Genomic DNA, 12,590 nt, shown 5'->3' on the forward strand with positions numbered 1-12,590 from the left:
CTAGTATCACAACACTTAGAGTTTGTGTACTTAGGAGAAGGAGGATTAAGAATCAGTAATCTAGGCTAAGTAAAGCAGTAAATAAGAAGAGTTTAGGTGGATTTGAGAAGAGAATAGGCTGCCTTAAGGGCAGCCCCTAACCGCTAATCCTAAACTCTCTACATTGTTAATATGAAACAAGAACACAAGTATAGAGAGGAAATCGGTTTCTCTTAGTATTAGATAATGTTGTGATGTGTTGTTGTTACATATGAGAGATTATACATTAATATAGGAGAAGAAGGTCATATGACCGTTAGACACAAAGAGAGAAGAAGAAGGTGATAGGGACGTTCTCAATTCAACTTGGTGAAAGCGACTTCCTTCCTTCACCAAACGCTCACGTGAATCTTCTCCCTTCCTTCCTTTTCCTTTCTTCTTCTTTATGGGCCTCTCTCCCTTGTAAGGCCTCGTTTTCCTTTCTCCCAAGCCTCTCAAACTCGGCCTCTCTATCTACTGGACCGAGCGTAGGCCTAAGGGCCGAGACCGTACGGACGGGCCTTCTCTTCATTGTGTTCACGGCCTAACTGGCCGCTCACGGACACGGACATGGCCTTACCGGCCTTTACATGGCCTTTCCGGCCTTTCTTCTCTTCTTCCAAGGCTCGGCCTTACCGGCCTCTCCTCTCTCTTCCTCCTTACTCTCTAATATATAATGTATTAGATTTCCAAATTATATATATAGAGGTCTCATTCATATGTTTGTTTATTAAGAACTACGTGCCCATGTTCGACCTTTTTGTGTATCCAAAACCGCTATTCCTATAGTTTTCTCCCAAGAACCAATTCAGGTTTTAGCACCAATCGATACCAACAATATTCATGCATAATTAACGAAATCAATGAAACGAGCAATGTAATGGTAAACATTGTATTAGAAAATGAACCAAGCTGGAACCGGTTGAGATATCATTAACTTTTTCACAAGAGATTACTAAAAATAGGGAGATAATTGGAACAAAGCTCAATTTCAAGGAGGCGTTAATGACACGTTTTAAGATTGACTATTGGACCAAATATCGGGTACTAAGTATAATAATTTTACCCGGTCCAAACCGGTTTGGTAAACCGAATCATCTCGATCTAGACTCTAGAGAATCTACTTTTGTCGTGTTCGTGTGACTTTGTCGCTCAAGCACCGACGGGGTGAACAGAGACACACACACACGATACGACGTCGCGTAACAACGAACGATGGCGTCGCTACCATACGCCGATGCCGATTGTAGCCTTAGAGCTTTAGCTGGCCGTGCCGAGGGTTTCGGCCGCTTCGCCGTCGGTGGTCTCCACGGCGATGTCTACGTCGTCACTTCTCTTGCAGGTGATGTCTTTGTATTCGGAAAACACACATATCTACGAATCTATAAATATTGGTTACGCTCGATGCTTTACCGATGATCATATTGATTGTGAGATGCATTGGTTGATCGATTTGAGAAACCGAATCTTAATTGTGGCTGTTTGTATTCGAAAGATGTTGAGATTGGTTTATGTGTAGATGATGGACCTGGGACTCTTCGTGAAGGAGGTAGGAGGAAAGAGCCGTTATGGATTGTGTTTGCAGTTTCTGGAACTATTCATCTCAATTCATACTTGAGTGTATCGTCTTACAAGACGGTTGATGGAAGAGGACAGCGAATCAAGCTCACGGGGAAAGGGATACGACTAAAGGAATGTGAGCATATCATTATTTGCAATTTGGAGTTTGAAGGTGGTAGAGGTCATGATGTTGATGGTATTCAGATTAAACCAAAGTCTAGACACATTTGGATTGATCGGTGTAGCTTACGCGATTACGATGATGGTCTTATTGATATTACTAGACAAAGCACTGATATCACTGTTTCTAGGTGAGAGTAGATGATTTTTTTTTTTTTTTATTGGATGGTTAAGGAAGCTAGTGTTGTTGTTGTTGTTGTAGGGTCTTTTCTGGTGATTAATGTTTTTTGCATGTGGTTTCTACAGATGTTATTTTGCACAGCATGATAAGACGATGCTGATTGGAGCAGATCCTTCTCATGTTGATGATAGATGTATCCGAGTTACCATTCATCATTGTTTCTTTGATGGAACTAGACAGAGGCAACCTCGTCTGAGGTTTGGCAAAGTTCATTTATACAACAATTATACAAGAAACTGGGGATTATATGCTGTTTGTGCTAGCGTAGAAGCGCAGGTAAAACTCTTTTTCTAGATTCCAATTGTAGATCTTATGTCATTGCTTCATATCTCAACTGAGGAACAATTGTGTTTCTGAAATCAGGTTTTCTCTCAATGCAATATATACGAAGCAGGAGTGAAGAAGAAAACTTTTGAATACTACCCAGAAAAGGTTGATTCTTGCTTTTCACTTGTATTTGGAGAAAATCTTGTTTTTCTTGTTAATTCACATCTGGTGTTGATTTGTTTGTAGGCTGCTGACAAGGAAGAAGTGAGAGCTGGTTTAATACGATCTGAAAATGACTTGTTCTTGAACGGAGCTCAACCTTCCTTGTTGACAGGAGCCAGTGAAGAATGTGTGTTCCATCCAAGCGAGCACTACCCGACATGGACTGTCGAGCCACCGTCAGAAACTCTCAAGCAAATTATGCAAATTTGTACCGGTTGGCAATCTTTATCCCGTCCTTCAGATCATGGAGTTCCTAAGTAACAGTTGTGGTCCGATTGTTTTCTTGCATATCATATTGTTCTTCCTTAAGTTATTCAAGAAGTGAGTAAGGCTTTTGTTCGTCAGCACATTATTTTCAGAGTACGCTGTTGTGTGTGATTTTTGATGCTTTTTTCTTTTTTTGTGATAAGTAATTGGCTTCTTGAATGTATAATCCCTGAATCAAATTCTTTGCCAGATTTATATCAGATTCGGTTATTATACACTAGTTGTTAAAGCATTTCATAGTTTTTTTCCTTAGATGTAGAAGACGACGAACTCGGTAGAAATTATGTAAATAAAATCCCAATGTTGTTTTCGTTCTCATTTTCTGTTGTACACACAATGCAAACACAAGTAGCCGTACATTTTTTTATATTTCACATCATGTAGAGTGGAGCATTCAGCCAAAACCATGGATCCAGTCTCTCAGCCTGAAACACATCCAAGCGATTTCCAGGACGAAGAAGACGAAGATGAAGAAAAAGAAGAAGATGCATGAATTGGTGTTCCGTGGAATAGATCGGAGATGTAATTCTCCAAATTATCTGGCTTGAACCTCACCAGGATCTCAGTATTTCTCTCCTGGCCGAGCATTGGTAAGTACTTCCTGTAAAACTCTCTGTATTCTGGTACAAGTTTCTTTGCTATCGAAACCTTTAGTTCGTCCCTAAGTTTTGCATCTGGTACAACTCGTGATGATTGTTTCACATATGCTTCCTCAAATGCCGTGTGAAATTTTCTGAAATATATTTTGGCCTCCTCTGGTGATAGGTCTGTGGGTTCCTCTGGTAAAGACATGAAAACATTGGACCATGCTGCTATCTCATAATTCCCAGCATAGGCGCTGAGTTTATCTTCATGGTTAGTGAGCCAATCATCTCCAAGGAGATCCCTCAGTTGAGTTGAACGAACCGTTTCAGTGATGAGCTGAAGGTTGTTAGCAAGGAAAAGGTAAGACAGAGAAACATCCTTGTAATGTTCTGCTTTGGTGTCTAGTTTGCATAGCAAAACCAGGATAAGCCAAGCAAAATGGACCGAGAGTGCGTGATTGTGTTGTTCATCTTCCGAAATTGGAGTTCTGACATAAGATTCCAGCAGGCGGGTGTCTCTCGGGATTGGATGATCTGCAAGGATTTCAGAAAATACACAGCTGTATTTAGAAAGGGAAGAGATGAAGCTCATTGTTGATCGTGTCAGTTTATGAATCCCTCCTCCAGGTGTAAGGGCTTTCGTGGAATCCTTCTGAATGGTTGATTCAAATTCCGTGAGAGCATTGTGGATTGTGACCTTTAGTTTCTGCAGCGTTGTGAGTGCCTGAGATTTCACACCAGCTACTGCATCGAAGTGGAATATCATCTCTATGTCTTGCCAGAGATCAGAGATTGCAGCTTGCAGATCCATTAGCGGGAAGATCCTGTCATGAGATTTTTTCTCCTTGGCAACAAATTCAGGGAACTTGAAAAGGTTAGTGGCTGCTTCGTTTGCAATCTCGTAAAAGCACGACTCTCTTGTTGAATTAGAGGCAGAAAAAACATGATCACAAAGAAGTTTTTCTCCACGGAAGAGCGTGGCAATGCCAATCTTTGCAGCTTTTATCCAGTTCTTGATCATATGCTCGAGGGTGACCCAGTCCATTCTGTGAAATCTGGAGCCTTTGTAGATTTCGATCCCGAGCAAGCTCAGTCCTTCATCTACGATCGATTTTCTGATCCGCTTATAAATCTTTACGCACTCTTTACCATATCCACAACTGATCATACTCTCGGCTATCGCCTTTAGGTCAGACATCACCACAGCTGCAGCTTTCTCTACCTTAGTGATCGATTCACCAGCTTTCCTCAACTCATTGTCACTGTCATAGTCGTCGTCAGATCCCATAAAATCTTCAAATTCAGAATTGCTGGAGGTTGAGGATTGACCGGAAACTGATTCGGGATCAAGCTTGTCTCTATTTGAAGATAATATCTGGGAGAACTCTTTTTCGAGTCTCGCCATGGCGATCTGCATCAAGGTCTGTGCAAGAGCAAGCTTTGGAGATTGAGAGTCTTCAGAGACAAGAAAGTGCATCGCTCTGCGCAAATCGCGGACACATCTGATGAACTCTTTGGCTTCTCTTCTACTATGGTTGAACAGAGAGACGATCTTAGTGAAGGAAGGCGCATTAGGGTCCCATTTTCTGATGACAGATTCCGCTTTCTCCATGGTTTCCTCAACCATAGACTGAGTAAAAGTCTGGTTCAGAGGAGAAGCAGGGAAAGAAGTGAATGAAGAAGGAGAAGAAGGAGTATATTTAGGAGATGAGGAAGAGAAGAAAGAAAATTTCGCCATTTTCGCCATTGGAGAAGAAGCTCTCTATTCTCCTTCGTTTTCCTGAATTGGAAACGAGGAGGGTTTCAAAAATGGTGTTACTTGGCTTTTACTCTTTCTATTTTATTAATGAAGATATGGTATTTAACAATTATATATATAGAGAGATTGGTCCTTGACTCTTGAGATTGAAAGTGATGAAGATGTGCTTACCTGTGATTGTGATTTGTTAATATAGAGACTATTGACTTTGATGTATAATATACTCCTTAATTTTTATTTTTATTAACTAGAGTACAAATTTTAATTTGGCGACAAAGTTTTGATATACACGTCTAGGAGTATTTGACCATTTCAATCTGTCAACTTATAAGTTTTATATATATCTATTTTAATCAAATTTTCAATTAATTTGACTTTTTTGTAGCATCATTCGTAATATTTGTATCTTTCTTGTTTCGAAATTTTGTATTTTAGTAGAAGTTTCACTAGAAAAGTCCGAATTCTAGATTAAATATTCAGCGTTCTCTTATTAGAAAAAACGCGTGTCTGCATTTCATTTTTTGTTTTGTGTCCGTCAACGTCTGCATTTCAGTTTATAACATTATAATCTGTTATCGCTGTCCTTCTAAACTAACAGCTATATGTTTATTTCAATAGTTAAAGATAAAAGTGCTACAAAATATTTCAGTTGATTTTTTTAGCCTTATATAAAATCTAATATCATTTCGTTTGACCAAAATAAGATCTAAAGTGATGATGATACGTACTTAACTACTTATTATATTCTTGACCCAAAAAACAATGACATTTTATATTCCAACTTTGCCAATACATTACATATCATATATGCACACAAACACAAGACATTCGCATGTTAGGTAGTAAGATCAAGTTTGCAAGAAAAAGTCAAATATACGCACTCGATAAACTGTGATATTAAAGATATATACCATACATACCGGAGTCATTAGCAATTCGCATGTTTGTTATTCGTTTTACCAAAGTCAACTGAGCTTACATGATATATTTCAACCCATTTTGGCTTCAACGACTTGTGTATGTGAGTTGGCTTAATCATTATAAGCTAGTCTACGTTTTGTTACGACTCTCTCTTATATTTTAAAATTATAGACAAAATTATTTCACGATTAGGTTAGATTAGAACCGAATCATAAGGAATTTAGTTATTCTACTCACATCGTCTTCGATTACAAACAAACTCACAAGATTTTATTTTAAATCTGACAATATAATCTTTGTCTCCCAGTTCCAAATACTGCTAGACTCAGAGACTAGAGTGTGCATATGGGTATTTAGTTTGAACTAGGTTGACATCCGCGCTACGCCTTAAAACTATAACTAAATCAAACAGATATATGCCTCTCATTTTTGAAAAACAATACATGAGATGAACGCCTTATACTGAAATTCCATATACAAGCTTCATGTGATTTTTAGAGCATTTATTTGTTTGATGTCTTGAAAAAAATGTATAAAAATATACGGTCTTCAAATAGATTTAAAAATAAATTCCATTTAAATATCTTACATTTAAAACAGGATATTTAGAGTAATAACAATAAACTTTATATTATCTCACTGAGACATGGAATCAATAATCAAATAACCTTAAGAAACCCCTTGATCAGATCGTATCTTGATCTAACCTTGCCAGATATCATATTGTCGGACTAAGCTTTTTAGAACTAAGAATCTTTAAGAAATCTTTCAAAACTTTCATTTTCAATGCTTTTGACACTTTAATTTACAGATAAATATTTGTCTAAGATCAGAGATGCAACTGATTGTCGCCAACCAAATAATCAAAATACTAAACACGGTGGGACGAATACTAACTTTGTTAAATATGATATCCTCACAGAAAGTATAGATAGAATCAAATGTATTTCTCCAACCATCCTTCCTTCGTATGGATTCGTTATAGTTCCATTTTTTCAAGATCCTTTATAACCTTAAACGCACCCTAAGGATTTTTCATATAAACGTTTTTGGATCTGTTCTTCTGATCGAATTCTTCTGATCGAATTCTTCTTCACTTCAACTTCAATCATTGATTTGAGAAGGATTGACATAGCGGCACGGCCTTGATCGGGAGGAGGGAGAAAAAGTGACGTGTAAAGGAGATTGATTTTTATTGGAACATAAGACTTAGTTGTATTAATTGTTATAATTTGATTGGATTAAGTTTTTAATGATGTGTCATGCTTAGAAGAGTTTAAAAAGCTTAGGTATCAACACCAGGTGAGAAACGTTCAAACTTTTATTGTATTGATTCGAGAACAATGTATGGGCTACCTACTTACCTGTGCTTAAATAAAAATACCCATAAAAATATCAAAGACGGATAGCCCATTTGGGTTCCATTTAGGTTCCATTTAGGTCTTGACTCTTGATCAGATTTAGATCGGATATTTTGGGTTTGGATATGGATTAGTGTAAGTTCCAAAAAATCATAATTTCTATATTCAAATTTATCCAAACTACTAGAAGATATCCAAATAATTAAAAATATTGGATATATATCTAAATTTACATTAAAATAGTTTAAATATCTAAAATATCCAAAAATTCAAATGTTAAAACACTTAGGTTATTACAAATATAATTATTAGTAATAATTACTATTATGGATAAAAAAATCAAATGTTAAAACACTTAGGTTACTACAAATATAATTATTAGTAATAATTACTATTATGGATAATTTATAGATTATAGTACATGTTTGGGTTCGGGTTTTCGTTTTTAGTTGTTTGAATATTTTAAAATTCTGAATTTGGATTCGGGTTAGACTTTTTGGTTTGGATTCGGATATCGGATACTCGGATTTGAATATTATTCTCGTGCCTACACTTTAATGTATAAGCTTTAGGTCTCTTATATGGTAAATGGTTATACTATACTTGGTTAAATTATATACATATAAATTTAATATGAGAAAATATTTATGTTAAAACTATTTTGCTAATAAATCAACTAAATAATTTTTATATGATAAATTTCAAATCAAATTTTATTTATATTTAGAAAAAGAACTATTAGTATATTAAATATGAAAGTTAAGTAAAAGAATTTTCTAAAAAACATGGGTAATTGTTGAGATTTTTCTATTTAATTATGTAAAGTTTCTTTAAGCTAATGAATGCATTTGTGAATATTTTAGTAATTTTACTTTGTTTTTATATGAAAAATTAGTATGTATGTATGTAAGATATATATATATATATATATATATTTATATATATAAGATTTGGTTAAAAAGAAAAAGAAAAAAAAATACGCAGCTTCACAACTAAAAATATTGGATATTTACCTAAATTTACATAAAAATCGTTTAAATATCTACAAATATCTAAAATATCAAATATAATTATTAGTAATAAGTAATAACTATGATTATGGATAATTTAAGGTACATTTGGATTTGGATTTTTGATTAAGAGGTTTAAGAGCTGTTTGGATATTTTAGAATTCTGGTTCCGATACCGGATCCTAAAGGTTTGGATATTATGCCCATGCCTACATACATATAATTTTAATATAGAAAAGATTTATTTTAAAACTACAATTTTGCTAATAAATCAACTGAATTATTTTAAAATTATATATTAAATGTAAAATATTAGAAATAGGAATATTAGTATATTAAATATGAAAGTTAAGTAAAATATTTTTCTTAAAAAACCTAGATAATTGTTGAGAGTTTTCTATTTAATAATAAAGTTTCTTTAAGCTAATGAATACATTTTTTTTAGTAATTTTATCTTTTTTTTTTATATTACAAAAATTAGTATGTATGTATATATATATATATATAAGATTTGGTTAAAAAAAATTAAAACAGTATATTCTCCGAAATAAAGAAGAGGATATAATTGTTTAATATGAGAAAAGATTTATTTTTAAACTATTTTGCTAAAAAATCAACTAAATAATTTTTTAACTTATATGATAAATTCCAAATCAAATTTTAAATTTTATATTTAGAAAAATATCTATTAGTATATTAAATATGAAAGTTAAATAAGATAATTTTCTAAAAAACATGGATAATTGTTAAGATTTTTCTATTTAATTATGTAAAGTTTCTTTAAGCTAATGAATGCATTTGTGAATATTTTAGTAATTTTACCTTGTTTTTATCAGTGTTCAAGAAAGCGGTCTAGGCGGCCGCCTAGGCGCCGTCTAGGCGCTAGGCGCTCAGCAGACGCCTAGATGACCGCCTAACCCGCTTAAAATTACATATATTTTATTTTAATATTTATTTTTGATTTTTAAATTACATATAATTAAATTATTATGTTTTATATCTATATATGTAATTATAAACATTTATATGTTGTTAATATAACTTAAATAAATATATTTTTCTTAACGTTGTTTATAATTTATAAATTTTTTATTTTTATAACATATATTTTAATATAATTATATATAATGTTTTATGTTGTAAACGCCTAAACCGTTTAAAAATCGTTTAGACTCCGACTAAGCATTCTAGGCGCTAGGCGTTGGGTCACTGCCCAGATACCGCCTAGCGCTTTGTTGAACAATGGTTTTTATATGACAAAAATTATTATGTATGTATGTAAAATATATAGATATATTTATATTTATATATATAAGATTTGGTTAAAATGAAAAAAAAAAAAAACGCAGCTTCACATATATATTCTCCAAAACAAAGAAGAGGACATTTCTAGGGTTTTTTCGGCCATGGCTTGTGATGCCGATTCCTTCCAAATCCGAGATTCGACGGAGTTCGATTCTCCACTACCAAATGAGCCGACGGTAGAGAAAGATGCAGAGACAGAGGTAAAGGCAGAGCCTCCGCCAGGTTTCTTCTTCGCCGGCGAAAGACTACTCCCACTAGGCAGCTTAAAGGATCCCGAGTATAGGAGACAGTGCGATATCTTCTACGACCAGTTTCAAAAAAGCGAGGTACTTGTGATTTAGCCTTATGTTGATGTTAAGACAGATCTAAGAACCATGTTACTCACTTTGTAAAACGGATCTAGGGACCATGTTACTCTGTTTTTTTTTTTGTTCTGTTTGCTTGACAGTGGCCTTAAGAGGACGCTTAATCAATTTTCATATATTCAGGGGTTTGATGTGGACTGGGACAACTTGGATTACAAGTTCTTTGCCTTCAATTTTGCCTGGGAACAACATTATCATCCACCTCAGAGGAAGGAAGAGTTGCTCAAACTGCTTACACAGACAGCCATTGACGTATACAACAACGAATCTGTCAGACCTTGGTCTTCTTCGTATAATATTTTCAGCTTTCTGATGATTTTTTTCCCCATCTTTGATCACTGATCTTTCTTTTCTTTTTTTTTTCCTAGGGAAGCAAAATTGAGTTTGTGGAGCATGTGAGTGCAAATACAGCGCCATGTAGAGGTATTATGTATTATATAACATTTTCTGCGAAAGATGTTTCATCACCAGATTCAGTACCTAAACGGTACCAAGCAAAGGTGGAGCTATGTGGTGATGAGATTTCAGTCGCTATGGTCAGGCTAAGGCCAACACAAGACTGATTGCTGGTGAGCTTTACACACATATTTTTTCATTTTGTTTAATATTTCTCTCGGTTTGTTTAACTTGTGAGGTTAACTGATTGTTCAACTTTTGATGCATGCAGGTGACTCCGGCTTCACCGTCTTGGACTCGTTTTTATAAAAATTTATTTGATGTATTTCATGTAATCTCTTAATTACCAGTAAATGTTTGATGCTCTGTAAACATTAACATCTTTACTTAAATATGTTTATCTAAATCATGATATCGCCAGTGAAAAATGGTAAAATTAGACTAATTAGTGCCATGACACCACTCGTTAGATGATGTAAAATGGAGATTTTTCTTATACTAAGTCTGTTGAGAGTACCACCATCCAAAAGAGTCTTAAACGAATACTGAAACCTTGTTTTCATAAAAGACATTTGGTTCTAAAAAGAAAAAGAAAAAAGAAAGACAAGCTTATTATTGATATCCATAGTTATACTTATTGTTGTTCAGAATATTTTAAAGATGTGATATAAATATAATCGCAGTGATATTTTATTTGGTAACTTGTTTACTTCTTTCTCTGTGGGTAACCTTTCTTCACCCCATAATAAACTTGACAGAATATTGAACCTCTCCCTCTCCTATTTTCTCTGTGAAAATGAGCAAACCCTTCCTCCATTACACCGTTGTTACGAATGAAGCTTCGAAGATATTCGGCACTTTCCAGTCCATGTGACTTATGTGGCACATTGTTGAGTAGATGTTGTATAGAAAATGAACGTTGCTCTTCAATCCGTTTGCCGATATTGAATAACGCTTCGATACACCGTATGAAAGCGATTGCCCAACAACTCGCTAGAAAAAATCATGATCCAATATCTTATTAGGCACAATGTTATTAGTTACTTTTATAATAATCATAAGCCTTGATATAATAAGTCACACTTACGATACTCTTCTTGCTTCAGTACATTACTCACGATGCCCAAGAACTTTCCCCAATACCAGTGATCAAGAACATCCTATAAGTAAATATATCAATATAGAGAAACAAAACAACATACTGAATTATATTATATTTAAGTTATATTACATAGATTAAAAGTAGTATTACGTACCTCTCCATCATCTGAAACTTTTATTTGTTTCCCTTTTAGCTTCTCTTTCTCCTAACAACATTAAAACATAAATACAATTAGCGATATTAATTAACAAATCATATAAACATATATATATATATATGTATTATGTATATATTACCAAATAGTTTTTGTTCCTAGGGATACGATCTTCGTCAACAATTTTCTTTCCCTCACTTTTATCCTGATTAAAAAAATCAATAAATCATTTAGGTAACTTATTTTAAAATGTTGAAATGAAAGTATAATGTAAATATAATTAACAATATAATTTTTTCTACCTTCTTATCTTCCTTTTCATTGTTTTTGTCTTTCCTACCTCCGATGTCCATTTTGTATGAATCCTTATACTCATAGTTTATATCACACGAAAAAATTCAGACATTTGTTCCGTATATATATAAAGGTGCAATCTTTGTAGAGTACAAAATTATGTAAGAATGTAAAAATGCAAGCATTCTATTTTATTTATTCGTACGTAGAAGTTTATCTTTTCAAGAAACTAAAATATATATTTTTGATAGACAAGACCTAAAATTTATACAACTTAGAAGGCATTAAAACAGAAAATGGAAAATGAAGAATGTGATGAAATGCAGGAAACTGGGAAAGAAAGAAAGAAGTAAAATTAAGCAAAAAAAAAGAAAAAAAAATTCTCACCGGAAATTTCAGAAATGAGAGAAGGAAGGAGAATAAAGAAGACTTGGAGGTAAAAAAAGAAAAATATACAGTCAGTCGTCCACAAGTTAAAGAACATAAATATAAACGAAAATGTAGAATGTGAAATACGAAACAGTGAGAAAGAAAGTATAAGAAATATCTTACCAGAGATTTCAGAGAGAAGAGAGGAAGAAGAGAATGAAAAAGGCAAGGATAAAAGAGAAGCAGAAGAGAGAAATGATGCAATGTTCAAAGGT

The 12,590-nt window shown here is 33.9% G+C and overlaps 2 protein-coding genes and 1 pseudogene across 3 annotated transcripts; 2 read left to right on the forward strand and 1 right to left on the reverse strand.

Annotated features, from left to right (window-relative positions):
* Nucleotides 1–1,005: 1,005 nt before the first annotated feature.
* LOC104791798 (putative pectate lyase 4) lies at nt 1,006–2,910 on the forward strand. Its single transcript, XM_010517768.2, has 5 exons — nt 1,006–1,360; nt 1,538–1,889; nt 2,005–2,215; nt 2,303–2,371; nt 2,453–2,910. The coding sequence occupies exons 1-5, from the start codon at nt 1,234–1,236 to the stop codon at nt 2,687–2,689; spliced, it is 996 nt and encodes a 331-aa protein (XP_010516070.1). The 5' UTR covers nt 1,006–1,233; the 3' UTR covers nt 2,690–2,910.
* A 66-nt stretch (nt 2,911–2,976) lies between these two features.
* On the reverse strand, nt 2,977–5,273 carry LOC104791799 (exocyst complex component EXO70H1 pseudogene; annotated as a pseudogene). The gene has a single exon (XR_015559295.1). The product of XR_015559295.1 is annotated as an exocyst complex component EXO70H1 pseudogene (transcript).
* A 4,377-nt stretch (nt 5,274–9,650) lies between these two features.
* LOC104791800 (uncharacterized) lies at nt 9,651–10,802 on the forward strand. The gene is made up of 4 exons (XM_010517771.3): nt 9,651–9,961; nt 10,124–10,270; nt 10,369–10,569; nt 10,668–10,802. Exons 1-3 carry the CDS (start codon nt 9,737–9,739, stop codon nt 10,561–10,563), a joined length of 567 nt encoding a protein of 188 aa, XP_010516073.1. The 5' UTR covers nt 9,651–9,736; the 3' UTR covers nt 10,564–10,569; nt 10,668–10,802.
* The last annotated feature ends 1,788 nt before the right edge of the window (nt 10,803–12,590 follow it).

The sequence above is a fragment of the Camelina sativa genome, chromosome 6 (assembly GCF_030686135.1).
Source record: "Camelina sativa cultivar CO46 ecotype springtype chromosome 6, ASM3068613v1".
Classification (NCBI taxonomy): Eukaryota; Viridiplantae; Streptophyta; class Magnoliopsida; order Brassicales; family Brassicaceae; genus Camelina; species Camelina sativa.